This window comes from Diorhabda sublineata, chromosome 1, assembly GCF_026230105.1.
Source record: "Diorhabda sublineata isolate icDioSubl1.1 chromosome 1, icDioSubl1.1, whole genome shotgun sequence".
NCBI classification, from domain to species: Eukaryota; Metazoa; Arthropoda; class Insecta; order Coleoptera; family Chrysomelidae; genus Diorhabda; species Diorhabda sublineata.
The window spans coordinates 9744717-9758634 of record NC_079474.1 but is presented as its reverse complement, the minus strand read 5'-3'; the positions used below and the strand labels follow the sequence as shown (position 1 = coordinate 9758634).

Genomic DNA, 13918 nt, shown 5'->3' with positions numbered 1-13918 from the left:
GAACAGCGATTCTGAAATGGAAACCTCTCCATCCATGTCAATTCGCATAGCAAATAGGCAAACTGAGACTGCATTGTACAATTGATAACTGAAATTCAGAACGCTCTGACGAACAAAGAAAACGTAATATGTGTCTTCTAAGAGCAATAGATGCGAAAGGAGTAGATATGACAACCTCCATATGGATAGCAGAACGACCATCTACTAGAACAGTAGAAATAAAAGTAGGGAAAGACCCAAGTGGGAGTCGCGCCCCAACTTATATGGAGCTTAATAGTAGACGAATTCTTGTGCGGGTTGACGAAGCTCGGCATATTCTGTCAAGGATATGCAGATGACATAGTCATCTACGCAATAGGATGCTTTGAGAATACACTCTGTGGCATAGTTCAAAGAGGACTCAACTATACAAAAAGGTGGAGTCTAACGGTAGGGCTAAACGTCATTCCGAACAAGACCAACCTAATTTTCTTCATTAGGAATCCTCAGGTCAATTAAGCTAGACGAGCAAGTAATCGAGTGAAAAACAGAGAGAAAATATCTGGGACTCATATTAGACAATAAATTTCTCTGGAACGAACATTAAAAAGAGATAATCACGAAAGCCACAAAAGCCCTGATGGTGTGCAGAAACTTTGCAGAAAGGAAATAGGGTTTTACCTCAGAGATCCTACGGTGGATGTACATGGCAATTGTGAGACCAATCATCACATATGGGGCAGTGGTTTGGGTTACTAGAACTAGTCTGAAAAACAATCTTTCAAAGGTACAAAGACTGGCTTGTTTATGTACAACTGGAGTAATGAAACAGCTGCACTAGAAATGATTCTAAATCTCTCACCTTTTCACATAGTACTGGAAAGCATAGCAGAGAAAACATCACTTAGAATGTTCAGAAACGGAATTATCAAGGAAACCGTTCCTAGATAATGACCAACCCTGGGACACCAGCGTACCAAGCATTTTTGAATATCATAAAATCCAAACTCGTTTGGGATTACCTAGAAACATTAAACGAGCGTGGCAAGAAAAATAAAACTACCCTACAATGGATTCCGGGACACACTGGAGCGAAGGGAAATGAAATAGATGATAAGGTCTTAATGGGACCCGGACTTTTCTGTGGCATTAGCTAAAGAACAATGAAAAAAGCACTCAAAAAGAAAGTTGATGGGACTAAAATCAATTATCGGGGCAACCTAATGAGGCTGAGATAGAAAAAAACTCTTCTGGGAAACTATAACCAAAGTAGATCTGCTATCCACATTTTCTCGAAGTGTCAAACACTAAAAAGTTCCCAAGCACTACACCTGGGAGCTCTTCAAATAGAAGACTAAGATTTCTGGCAATTAAAGCCATCCCACATTCTAGACTTTTTAAAAGGTGTGGGATTAATGGATCAGCTGTAAACACTGGTTCTTCAGTATCGCAACAAGAAAAGGGAACACAACGAATCCTTTGGGTCGCAGTGTATACGAGACTACAAATCTATATATACACACATACATACATCACTAATTAAAATTCTCGAAAAATTTTAATTCTGTATTCAATTTTAATTTGATATGATTTATCATCAAGAATTAATATGTCAAGCAAAGTACCTCAACATTCTGTATCTAATATTGCGGAATGTATTCAAGGGTTAGATAATCTTACATATTTGGAATTCTGACGATAATTTGGAAATATTTGACGAATCAGCAACAATACTTGCTAGAGACTTAGGTATTGCTTCCGATTTTCCCATCTCAAAGCTCAGGAGACATACCCGTTTGATTATGGGGGCAATGATGAATCAGTTTCATTTCTGATGATTATCTTATGAAAGTCTACATAGATTTAGACATTAAGTTACAGGATGAAAGTCCCATTGAAGATATAAACTGTAACAACCCATTCAAATAAAAAAAATCTTTTTTATTCTTAGTTTTCCAAATTTTGCTCTGGCATTTTTCATCTGTGTCTGTAATTTCAAGCGAAAGAAGTTTCAGGAAATTAAAAATTATTTAAAATCACTTGAGAAATAATATAGAACAAGAAATGCTTACAGATTTAGCCATTATCTCAATCGAATCCGAATTCTATGAAAAAATTAATTTCACCGTAATTATTGCGTTCCAGAAAGCTCTAAAAGTTAGTTTATACTTAATTATTGGAAATAGATAGCATTTGTAGGAGAACTGGTTTATATACTTTTCATGAGATTCGTGTTTACTTTGGTCTTAAATTCTATTTTCTGAGTGAATACTGTTGTATTGTATCTCTAATTAAGGAGTATTTAGTTTGATTTTAAAGGCCATATGTTTTAGTATGGTATATTTGAGTAATTAACCCGACTGGCTAAAAAATAAACGTTTGGTTCCCAATTTTTTTACATTTTTATTTCTTAAGCCGCATTTACACCGGAGTTAATAACACGAGTTTTTAACAAAAAGTTATTAACTCGGTAAAGATCAAAGGAAATGTGTTATGTTTTAAACATAACATATGTTAATGACTTTTGTTATTAACATCAGTTAATAACAAAAATGTTAAAAACTTGTGTTATTAACTCCGGTGTAAACGCGGCTTCAATGTTTTACTTTTTGTTCTTAGACGGTAGATGAGTTATGTTATCGCTAAGTATTAGTCAAAATATGAAACATTCTAAAGAAGGCGGCACATCAAGTCCTTACACGTTACATACTATCGTTCGTCTTTCTAAACAATTTTTAACTTTTAAGTATTTTCCGTTAAAATTTTTATATGCACTTCGTGATACTAAAATTTTGTTCTAATTCTGTTGATTCTACTATCTCAATAACATTCATAATTACATTGTCTCAGACAATGAGAACTTATCGAAATTTGCGTCTAACAGTGTAATTAGGTTGATGTAGTGGTAGTAAGCGATATAAATATCGTCTACGGTTCCGGAAATTTCATATACATATTTGTGTTGATAGTCAAAATCTTAATCATGTAGGAATTAGTATTGATTAAAATAAAAACATTTGAAGATAATTCGATATGTGAAACTGACAGGTATTAAATGTTTATTTCTGAAAGATTTAGTTAATTTTTCTTGCCATATTTAAATTAATAAGAAAGAAAACGTTAACTATAGATACATCTTTATAAATAGGTTTGTGATTATCCTATGTTTAATGCAATAACAGTGGTGTCCCGCTTAGCTACCGACACAGAGAAGAGGCGTATAGAGGAGACCAAAATATGACACTTGTTCCTTCAATGAGAATTTTCCACTCATCAAAAAAATATAAAGATTTAATTACTAAAAGAATTGAATTGCAAATTGTCAAATTTGATGTATGAATTCATAGCCACTTCTTGACTTTTTTGTAACTTTTTAAATAACATTGTTGAAAATATGTGTTTGGTTATTTTGGACTTTTCCTTGATTAAAAATAGTTCCAGCATTAAATTATCGATAGTATTGAAATGAAATTTTTTAAATCAACACTCATATAAAAAACTTCTGTGAAGTTTTAAGGTTAGGTCATCCCCAATTAACCCCAGAATGGATCGATCGCTTTAAGCACAGGATGTTTCAAAATTTATGCAATTGATGAGGTGATTGCTCGTGTGAAATTAAGATGGGTCTTTTCTATAATAAAATTTCCTCAGCCCACCCCTTTCCGAGATATCATATGTAAGAGGTGGTGACTAAAATTAAGTGTTTATTTTTTAAAATTTTAGTAAAGCTAGAAACTTTAAATTAAAGGACTAGCTACTGGTATTTTTTCAATATTCCTGTTAACATTATGAAATAAGCAGCATTTGCTTCATTTGATATCAAACTTTTTTTTCAAATAAAATTATAGTTTAAAATCCTTGTTTTATTCTTGAATTTTTTTCCAAAAATCAATAGCTGCAGAGAGTCCCGTAGAGTGTAGCTTAGAGTAGATTTTCCAAGGGCTCTATTGGTTAAATTTGACCGTCAGTTTTTGGAAATTTCAACTTTTCTATTTTGATTTCGTCGTCTTTCGTGTGTATCATGAGTACGGCTTCTGGAGCAGAAAATTCTTGAATGTTTTCCTTTGTGTAAAGGTCACCTTCATCAACAATTATTGTTTCTTCAATTAACAGGACACAACTTTAAAAGGGTGAACTATTCTTATCAATATACCTTTAGATATTTCCTGCACAAAATTTTCTGTTGCTTTGCATTCGGTGCAGTTATCAACATTCGGAATTAGACATCTCGATGGTACATTCTTGATAAGAAGAGCATCTTTGGAGTTAATATGAAGAAGTTCGTTTTTTGAAGATTTTAACTCTTTTAACATTTGTTATACCTATTCCATGAAATAGATTAATAAGCAAATGGTTAATTAAAATTATAGGAATCTATATAGTTATGAAATGTGAAATATTCCTTTCGTTCTCTTGGTTATTGGCTCATTATTTATTCAGTGCCCATAATCTCTGATTAAATTCTCAACGACAGTTCTTTTGTTACTATTACAGTCCACAATCAGGTTTCTTTATTTCTTCTTTTTCTCCGTTAATGTTAGTACTTCCTTCCAGACAGATAAAATTTTCCATATAACCTTCCTGTCTTATTTCCATTCCATTCATCATATTCTACTATTTTTATCTATATTTCTTTCACATCATATTATTATTATCTACTTTAATTATAATCATATCATGTTGAACTACTAATTGTTTCAATGCAGTTTTTTCTTTTTGAATAGCTAAGCCTTTAAATTCAGGATCTGATAGTTGGATAGATCTATCAGCAAAACTTATTATTACTGATTTTTTTGTGACTAGGATTGAAGTTTAAATATCTTTAGGTCTCAATATTTGCACGAATTATTTCTAGTGACAAAGAATAACCTGAGACAAATTTCTTATGTAATATTGAAAGCAACACCAATCATCTAAATAACGAAATTAAAAATAAAATGAGATCCGACAGTTATATTATCACTAATTTTAAAAATAAATTAAAAAACAAACAACAGAGCAACATCAAACCTAAAAATATAAATAAAATCAAAGAATTTATCATTCAAAACAGAAATCTCAAAATTTTAAAAGCAGATAAATCTAATAAAACTGTTATTATGAAATCAGAAGATTATGCTAATAAATTTATGAAATTATTAAATGTTGTGACAACTTACAAAAAAATTAAACAAAACCCTGCGAATTTTTATGAAAAACAAAATAATGATCTAATTCGACCTTGGGAAGAACAACGTTTTATTTTGCCACCAGATGAAAAAAAATTGCAAATTCACAATGCTTTACCCCCTAAAATATATGGTTTACCAAATCTGCACAAGCCTGACATTCCCTTTCGACCTATTGTTTCAAATATTCAAACTCCTCTTACCCCAGTATCTAATTATTTGAAACATATTTTGAAAACAATTTTATACCAAAATAAATGGGATTTCAATGAAAAAATTAAAAGTATAAAAATTCCTAATGAATATGTATTTATTTCGTTAGATGTGTTTTTTTATATACAAATATTCCTATTATCATTGTGAAAAATATATAATAAAAAATGGGACAAAATTAAAGAATATACAGAAATACCTCAAAAGCTATAGAACTCACACTTTCAACATTAAAGTTATGTCGAGCACAGACGTTGATATCCTAATTCGTTCAAATGTGAACTTTGAATTTGATTGAAAGCCTTTTTGGTGATGATTAAGGAAAATACCAATTAAGATTCGTTTTATTCGATTTCGACTTAATTTCTTTTGATGATAATTGTACAACTAAAGGTAGCGACGACAGCAGGAGCATCAGCAACATAATTCTTCAACATTTACTTTAATACTAATCATATACTGCACGTGCAATAATTGAAAAAGAAAACTGATCTAGTGGAGAAATTAGAGGATACTTTAATAAAACAAAAAATTATATTTCTATATATTTGTTTTATAGAGTTGAATCATTAATTAAATACATGTATTTTGTAATATATCTATTCCTTGGGCGCTTTTCCTATTAAACTAGTTGCAGCACAAATATCGCATATAACATACATTTAATCTAAGCACTTTGAAAACTGATAAAATGATGTTATTCGTTATTTTCACTTTGAAAATAACATGTTTCGCTTTACTTATTCCCACGATATCTCCAACTCTCTATTTTCTAGATTCCGTAATTTTCAAATGACTGAGTTTATTATTTAAAATCAGCTTTTCGTTGCTGTCATTTAATTCTGGTTTACAGCTTGTCCTACTGTTACGTGTTTCGTATCAATGTATTTCTTAGTGATTTGAGGTAAAACAACGATCCATTTGTACTTATACTGATAAGACTGAAGTGTTCGTGAATTATCGTTTTCAGCGTTCTAATAACTCTTTCTGCAATTTGATTCATGGGTATGGCAGTAATGTAATCATCTAAATATTGGAAAAATAATATTTTATTTTGAATTTCGTTATTTAAATGATTGATGTTGCATTCAATATTACATAAGATATTTGTCACAGGTAATTGTTTGTCACTAGAAATATTTTGTGCGAAATTGGGATCTAAAGATAAAACTTCTTTCGCTTCATTTGGTATCACAGTATCAGTTGAATTTTCGATCCATTTTGATTTTATTTCATTTGTATTTTTAGCAATATGTTGTTTAATATTTGTTTATCAATTTTCTTCTTTACATTTATTAAAAAGAGAGTTAGTTCTTTCTCAACATCTTTCTTCAAATTTCTGAAAAATATTTATAAGAATAATTTTATTTATTTTAACTGTTATGTTTTTGAAATCATTTTCCAATTTTCTTACTAGAGTAGATGATTCAGTAATAGATAGTTGTATGACTTGGAAAATAAATCTAGATAAAACGTGATTTTGATATTCATGCTGCAGGCAACTATTTCTAAATTTTATACAGGATAATTTTAAATTTAGAAATATAGGTATCAACTTATCGTTTTTGCATCTGAATAGAAAAATTTTTCGGTGTTTTAGTTTTGCAATTTTGTGGAGGATATTTTCGAAATTTTTCAGAGTCTGTTTGGCTTCAGTTCCATATGTAAGTTCAACATTACAGTAGGTAGGCATTATTTTATACATGCTGGTATAAATTTAATTTCTTAAACCTTTTGATAAGTTTATATTTCTCAATATTCTTGATTTTAGGTCTCTTCTGTTTCAAAATTGGATTATTTGAATAATTTTTTAAAAAAAGCGAAACATTGAAACATCTGGGACTGAAATTATGGTCAAGTACAATATGAGAAATATGTATAAATGTATGATAAAATTTAAATTACAATAATCGATTGAGATTTGTGATGGCTTTAAGTTGTATAAATTCTTGTAAAATTCCTATGAATTTAATGTTTTCTACCTTAGTTTTAAGTTGCAAACTCTATATTCTGTATTTGAACCTAGTCCTAACAATTTGTCACAACTGTTGCCGTATCTCCTTTCCCAATTTCTACTTTTGTCTATGACAATAGAAAAAAAATACATAGATATGTTGATCAAAGATGATGACAATACATATATACCATCAGTTTTGAGTATGAAAATAGACTAAATTATATAGAAAATAGCTGGCAAGATTTCTATGAAGGACCCCGTAATATGCCAATGGCAAAAGTGTCCCACTTAAGTGAGTATAACAGGGTACCAAACACTTTTGCTTAACTTAGTAGTGTAGGACCATTAATGTGTCTTACTTAGTAAATACTATGTCTGTCAATACATCAGATAAGCATTTCAATTGTTTCAACCCTAAAATCATTCTTTTTAAGATTCCCATATAATAATCACCCATACATTTTACTGATAAAAGTTGGCTTTATATTGGATTCCACTAGCTTTTGGGTCCATATAAACAGTAATTTGGGGTATCAAGACAAATAATGTTCAAGACTTCAGCAAATAGTAAATTACACTATTACCCGCTTATACTGAGAGTACCCAATGGCCATTAAATACTTCTTTGGGGAATAGACATATTTAAGGAAAAGTTGGGCAATATTAACCAGTAATAAGAAAGTGTAAATTAGAATGGTACTTTGTTATGTTGACATCCACCAGCCCTAACTTAGGACTTATTGAAGTTTACAGTTCTAGACCAATGAAATACTAATGTGAGGTATTGACAGACAATTTTAACCCAAAATTCCGGCATATTAATGGAAACCACATTTTGATTAGGGCCAATATTATTGGTATTTACATTGTTAGTAGTTTTTCCTTTTTGTGGAAATAGAATTAACTTTGTTATTTTTTTTTGTTTGTCATAATCTTTGAAGAATGATGAATATTAAAACAATCCAATGAAACAAATCTAAAGTGATAATTGAAGTCATCATGAACCCAAATATGGACTATTCTTAATATACATGCAATTTTACACCAAGAAAACATTTTATGGTTAATATGCTATATAATAACAATAAGAAAAAAACAGGAATTTGTAGAAAACATCATTCAATCTGAAGAATCACTATGATAATTATTAGGATCGAAATCTTCATCATCTTCATCATCATCTATATCGAGATCATCCAAATCCTGAAACAATGATTCATCAACTTTAACTGCATCTCCTTCATCCAAAAATTTGAGATCTGATTCATTAAGAGTATTATCCTGCATAAATAACTCTCGGCCAGTCAGTTTTTTCCCTTCTTTTTCTAATAGTTCTTTTTTTTTTGTAATACCTAAAAGAAAATTATTTAGTCAACTGAAATTGCCTACTAAAATTTGGAATTTTACTCAAAACATGTTTCAAGATAAAAAGCTCTTAATGTTGGAAAATATATAAAATATGTACTTTAAATAATTTATATTATACAAAAACAAAATTAACTAACCAACCATTTATGTTAGTTCTTCATATATTATCACAATATATAGAAATTGAGGTCACTATGAAATATAGGTCAAAAATTTCATTAATTTATTGTTAGTTTATATAGTGGTAGTATATATTTAAATTGAGGCTCAATACTATTTTCCATTTGAGATTTTAGGGGTTCTGTCAGCCTCACTACATAATTGAAGTAATTTAATTGAAAATCATTGCCTATAAACTCCCTCTCTTAAAATAACTGCATATTTTTGGAATTAGTAACTAATAAACTAACCTGATTTAAAAGCAAACTGTAAAAAATTTAGACACAAATTTGATACAAATGAAAATAGCATTATTTGCGAAAAACATTCTTATTGAGGGTATTAAATTGAACTTAGTAAAATGTTCTTCAAATAAAACAAAGTTTTGTGAACATTAACTTAAAGATAAATAATTCTTGTAAAATATATTTTGATATTAAAGAAAATTTAATTTCAAGTTAATCAAAACTTTGATTTTTTATATTTTGAATTGTGTGTACCCAATTTGTGTCCATATATTTTGGTAGGAGAAATTAGTAATAAAGCATATTCCCTATGGTTAACATTCACTTCTATGGTAATTTCGAGCTTACAGTTTTAACTTTTTCACAAGGTAAGTAATATTTTGCTTTACCTAATTCATCTTCAAACAGTCTCTTCCACTTCATAAATGTTTCAACAGTAACTCGAGTTCCTTCGAATCTCTTCATTTCTGCTTCTTCCTCTTCCTTCAATCTAAGGGCTATCTGTTCTTCTTTTTCTTTCTTAATTTCTTCCCATTTCACATTTAACCATTCTTGGGCACTGGAAACTAATGTGAATACCATAACCATGCCTAAATTTTCTTGTATCTGTTCATTTAAGTAATTTAAAAGTAATTGTTCATATTCGTCATCAAAATTTTCACAATTATCAATTTCTATTATAGGTGCTTCTTCAGGATATTTCGGAGTGTATGAAATAACAAGATCACAGCTCAATCCATTAGCCATATATGGTTCGTATTCTTCAGTTTTAATTGGAATTGAAAATTTATGATACGGTTTAGTTGAAATTATTTCAAAGTCGCCGTAGTAAATAGATTCTAGTGCTTCTATTTCATTTTTTTGTTCCTCTTGATAATCCATGTCTTCCAAATCTTTTGTATAAGTAAATAGTAATCGAGTTGCTAGTTTTAATTATTTAAATAATATTATAAACTAAAGTTTAATATTAAACGAAACAATTCACTTAACCCTCATTGACATATGTGAGTTTAGATGTAGGTTAAGTTTGTTTTTACGGCGAAATATTGGATGGGTACGTTCCATTTGATACCCATGATTGTAACATCCTACTTGTATTCCAAAATAATATACAGTAGTTGTAGTACCCGCATATCACCTATATGTATAAGTGGTTTGTGTTACTACTCCCGACAGAGGTAATGATGTCATGGATTCAGGCTGTTTCGATATGAAATATATTAGCTATTAATATACCTTTAATAATTAAAAGATAACTAAAATCAAGGCCATCAAATCATATTAGAGTTATGCTATTAAAGAAATTTATTTTGATGTAGATGAAATAATGATCACCTATCATAATATTGAACTCCAATAAGAAAATGAAACAGATCTAAAGAGTTGCAAAATATCCTCCAATAAATTTTTGTTCTGAGAACAGAAATTAGATGAGCTGATTCCCGAATTTGCATATTTTATATGAATATCAAAAATTGAGACAAATTAAAAGGTTCTCTAATTTCAAATAATAAAAATAAAAAAAAAATAAATAACTTTTTATAAGTTGTAAAGAAAAAAAAATATTAAAAAACAAATAATCTAATATCTTTCGTATTTTTATTCATTTTCCTATGTAAGCTTATGCTATGTTGAAACAACGATGTTTATGAACGACAAAAAAATTATCTTCACGTAAATATTGGTCTGGTGTAATACAGGGACAGCATCCGGATTCGTATTTTCGCACTGCAGATTTTTTATTTTTGTCAGTTGCGTAATTTTCTTAAACTTGTCCGAACGGATACTTGGGTTCAACCCATACCAAAATGGTCAATGTCACCTGATAGGGAATAAGAAAATGTGTTTGTTGAGGTAAAAAATTAAGATTTTATTCTAATGTTTCAATACACATATTATTTATAATTTATATTATTATTCTGCTGTATGAAACCGCAAATTATTTCTTGAGTGCGGTCCTGTTATATGCTCGGCTCTGGCGTTTTCGATTTTGATCACGTGCACTATGCGTGATAATATATGGGCTTATTATTTTCCTTCGATAAATAAATTCAAGGGTGTACATTTACATCCCCACTACCCTCTACATAAAAATAACTCATTGATATAGATGTTTCTTGTCAAGTAAGTGTGCGTTGGTAAAGCGCTGATAAATGGTCAATAATAATTATTAAATACCTAAAATTTACTATATGATTGAATCAAAGTCCATAAACAGAGGAAATGTTTGATGTTATCGCACAAAATCAACAATTTTATAAGCTCAATTCTATATTTGAAATTTCCACCGAAAACGGATCTCGACAATTGGAGTCTCTGATGAAAATCCCGTTCTGGATAAAGATCTACCTGATATGAGATCATATTTTCCGAAAAGCAAAACCTGTCAGCTGATTTCATTTTTCCATCGGTATACTATGGTATATAGGATCCTAATATATGACACAATTATTTCTATTACTTTCTGAACAACAATGAACATAATTAGTTTCCGAAAAAGAAGAACCTAGCATGTAAATTATGCATTATAATATGATTGTTTAAGATGGCACTACTGTATCGGAAATTGAAACAAAACGCTGAAAGTTGTTAGAGAAAGATAAAATTGAAAAATGAAAAAGTATATTGCATTTTCACATATGCAAAAATGCTAGGTAAAAGTTTGTGTTTTATACCTATAAAGTATTAATTTTAAATTTACATCGTCCTAAATGGATTGCGAGAGGTATTGTGAAAAGTTATTTAAATACTACTTTTAGCTTTGAGAAAGACGTATTTGAATTAACCCGATAAGAGAAAGATCCCCTTAATCTTCTCTCCGTAGGCAAAGGTTGGTGAATAGATGACGCTATCTTAATTTATAAGTTTATTATAATCTCTACACTTTTATTTTCTCTATGGTTTGTAATGTCATTCATTTAAAGCAAACTAACCTTACATAATGGAAGTTTTTTAGTTTCATAATCATTTTCGCCCATTTGATTCATGACAGTCCAAGGTCAAGTTTAAGTATTACAGAAAAATCCAAAATTGACTCATTCAGGTTTGTTTGAAATTAGGAATAGTGGATTGGATGTTGTAATTTTTAAATAGTGCTTTCCTTTTACCATTTTATTTTTGTACATAATCATTACAGAGCAATCATGTCCATTAGTAAGTAAATACACTTGTTATTTTTTAATAATATTGCACCATAGTTTTTACTTTTTAAGTTCAATACATAATAGAAGTTATATATATAGTTTTTTAATTTTTAGCAGCAATGAACGAATCAAGCAGAATGTTCTACGAACAAGAAAGTCAATCAGATCGACTTGTTAGAAAATCGAAAGAAACTCCATTTTTTCCCATAGGTAATATATTTTCATTAACATATGTTTATTAGCTTGGTTATTAAAGCATTGTTATATATATTTCACCAATAGTTCAGAAAAAAACTGTGATTTTTATACTATTCAGATATTTTTTTCTAGCTATTGGAGTATGTCTTGCTGCTGTAGGTTATGGAGTTTATGCATTTAAAAATAAAGGCAAAATGAGTACAAGTGTGTATTTAATGCATCTTCGGGTTGGAGCACAAGGAGCGGCTGTAGGTTCATTAACTTTAGGTTTAATCTACACAATGGTCAACAAACATATACTCAATAAACCTGAGTAAATTTAGTAATTTTGAAGTGTAGGTTTTTATGTAAATAAAATATATTATTTATAATAGTATGTATATATTTGTTTCAAATGTTAATTTATTTTTGAAATATAATTTGCTTACCTCTATGTGTTTAATGTGAAGTATTCAACATATGAAATAAAATATAAATGCATATGAATTGAAGATGGTAGTGGTATTAGAAGATAATAATTGACAAAACTTACTCCAATGTAGGTGATAAATAAAAATAGCAAGAAATTCATAATCCTTTGAGAGCAGAATTGCTAAGTCACAGAATGCAAACTTGACACTTAAAAATATGTGAGTTTATCGTAAAAAATTAAATGATCAGCTAGCAGTTCATAAATTCATAAAGTTCGATCGTCATGAATCGTTTGTTGTTATCACCGCTTGCTAATAAAATATACCCGGTTTGTCATTACGAGCAACAAATTTGTTGGCCAGTATTTGTAAATTTTTGTTGGCCTTAAACAAATTTACATCTTAGTATGGAAGTTCTTCACTTACTTCTGATAGTTCCTGCATTGCATTATACATTACAGCCAAAGCAAAAGCAAAGGATGCCAGTTTCCTGAGCAGACCTTCATACTTACATCTGCTTGAACTATCACGTGTTTTGTCTTTTTTACCTGCTAAAAAATGATTTGCTAGAATTCCAAAATTCTGCCAAATTGCTCAAGCTGTTTGAAAGAGACTACCCTTCTAATTTTCAACTGTTAAACTCCCAGTTCGATTGTAATCAAATATAACTATAACGCGGGTATTCTTTGGTAAAGCATGGTACAGAATATACAGCTTATCAATAAACGGTTTAAAGGGATTGACTTTTTACAAGGCACACACACCAGACTTTCGGTCAAGTATGACTATTTTGTTACACAATTCCATCAAGGAATTTGATGATAGAGATTCCCTAGCGACATGAATTCCTTGCGTGAGCTATACTATCGCTTTCAACGGAGATACGTCTACAGCTTCAAAAAATTAGATAAAACAATAGCAAATATTATTCCAGTGGCTCTCCAAGTTAAAGTGAAAATTTTTAGTTAAAATGACGCCATCAGAGAAGCAAGCACCTTCTGAAAGACTGAACGATAGCATGCTCGGTTTGTTTCTTATTCATATTCAATCCCTAAGACACAAAACATATGAACTGTAT

The 13918-nt window shown here is 29.9% G+C and overlaps 2 protein-coding genes across 5 annotated transcripts; one reads left to right on the top strand and one right to left on the bottom strand.

The window, feature by feature from the left end:
• Positions 1-5892: 5892 nt before the first annotated feature.
• On the bottom strand, positions 5893-10205 carry LOC130447070 (RWD domain-containing protein 1). The gene is made up of 2 exons (XM_056783705.1): positions 9479-10205; positions 5893-8669 (listed from the first exon to the last, which is right to left on the bottom strand). Exons 1-2 carry the CDS (start codon positions 9969-9971, stop codon positions 8437-8439), a joined length of 726 nt encoding a protein of 241 aa, XP_056639683.1. The 5' UTR covers positions 9972-10205; the 3' UTR covers positions 5893-8436.
• Positions 10206-12017: 1812 nt separating this feature from the next.
• On the top strand, positions 12018-12863 carry LOC130447073 (HIG1 domain family member 1A, mitochondrial-like). Of its 4 annotated transcripts, none has more exons than XM_056783745.1 (3): positions 12018-12132; positions 12350-12442; positions 12563-12857. In XM_056783745.1, exons 2-3 carry the CDS (start codon positions 12352-12354, stop codon positions 12745-12747), a joined length of 276 nt encoding a protein of 91 aa, XP_056639723.1. In that variant the 5' UTR covers positions 12018-12132; positions 12350-12351; the 3' UTR covers positions 12748-12857. The 4 variants fall into 4 exon arrangements, with proteins under 4 accessions (XP_056639723.1, XP_056639716.1, XP_056639709.1 ...); XM_056783738.1 differs by having other exon boundaries at positions 12021-12132; positions 12347-12442; XM_056783731.1 differs by having other exon boundaries at positions 12032-12242; positions 12563-12863.
• The last annotated feature ends 1055 nt before the right edge of the window (positions 12864-13918 follow it).

Coding starts and splice junctions, on each gene's coding strand:
- LOC130447070 (XM_056783705.1), bottom strand. CDS start 9,971: ATGGATTATCAAGAGGAACAAAAAAATGAAATAGAAGCACTAGAATCT. Junction 8,670..9,478: donor ACTGTTTGAAGATGAATTAG/GTAAAGCAAAAT, acceptor ATTTTCTTTTAG/GTATTACAAAAAAAAAAGAA.
- LOC130447073 (XM_056783721.1), top strand. Junction 12,443..12,562: donor AACTCCATTTTTTCCCATAG/GTAATATATTTT, acceptor ATTTTTTTCTAG/CTATTGGAGTATGTCTTGCT.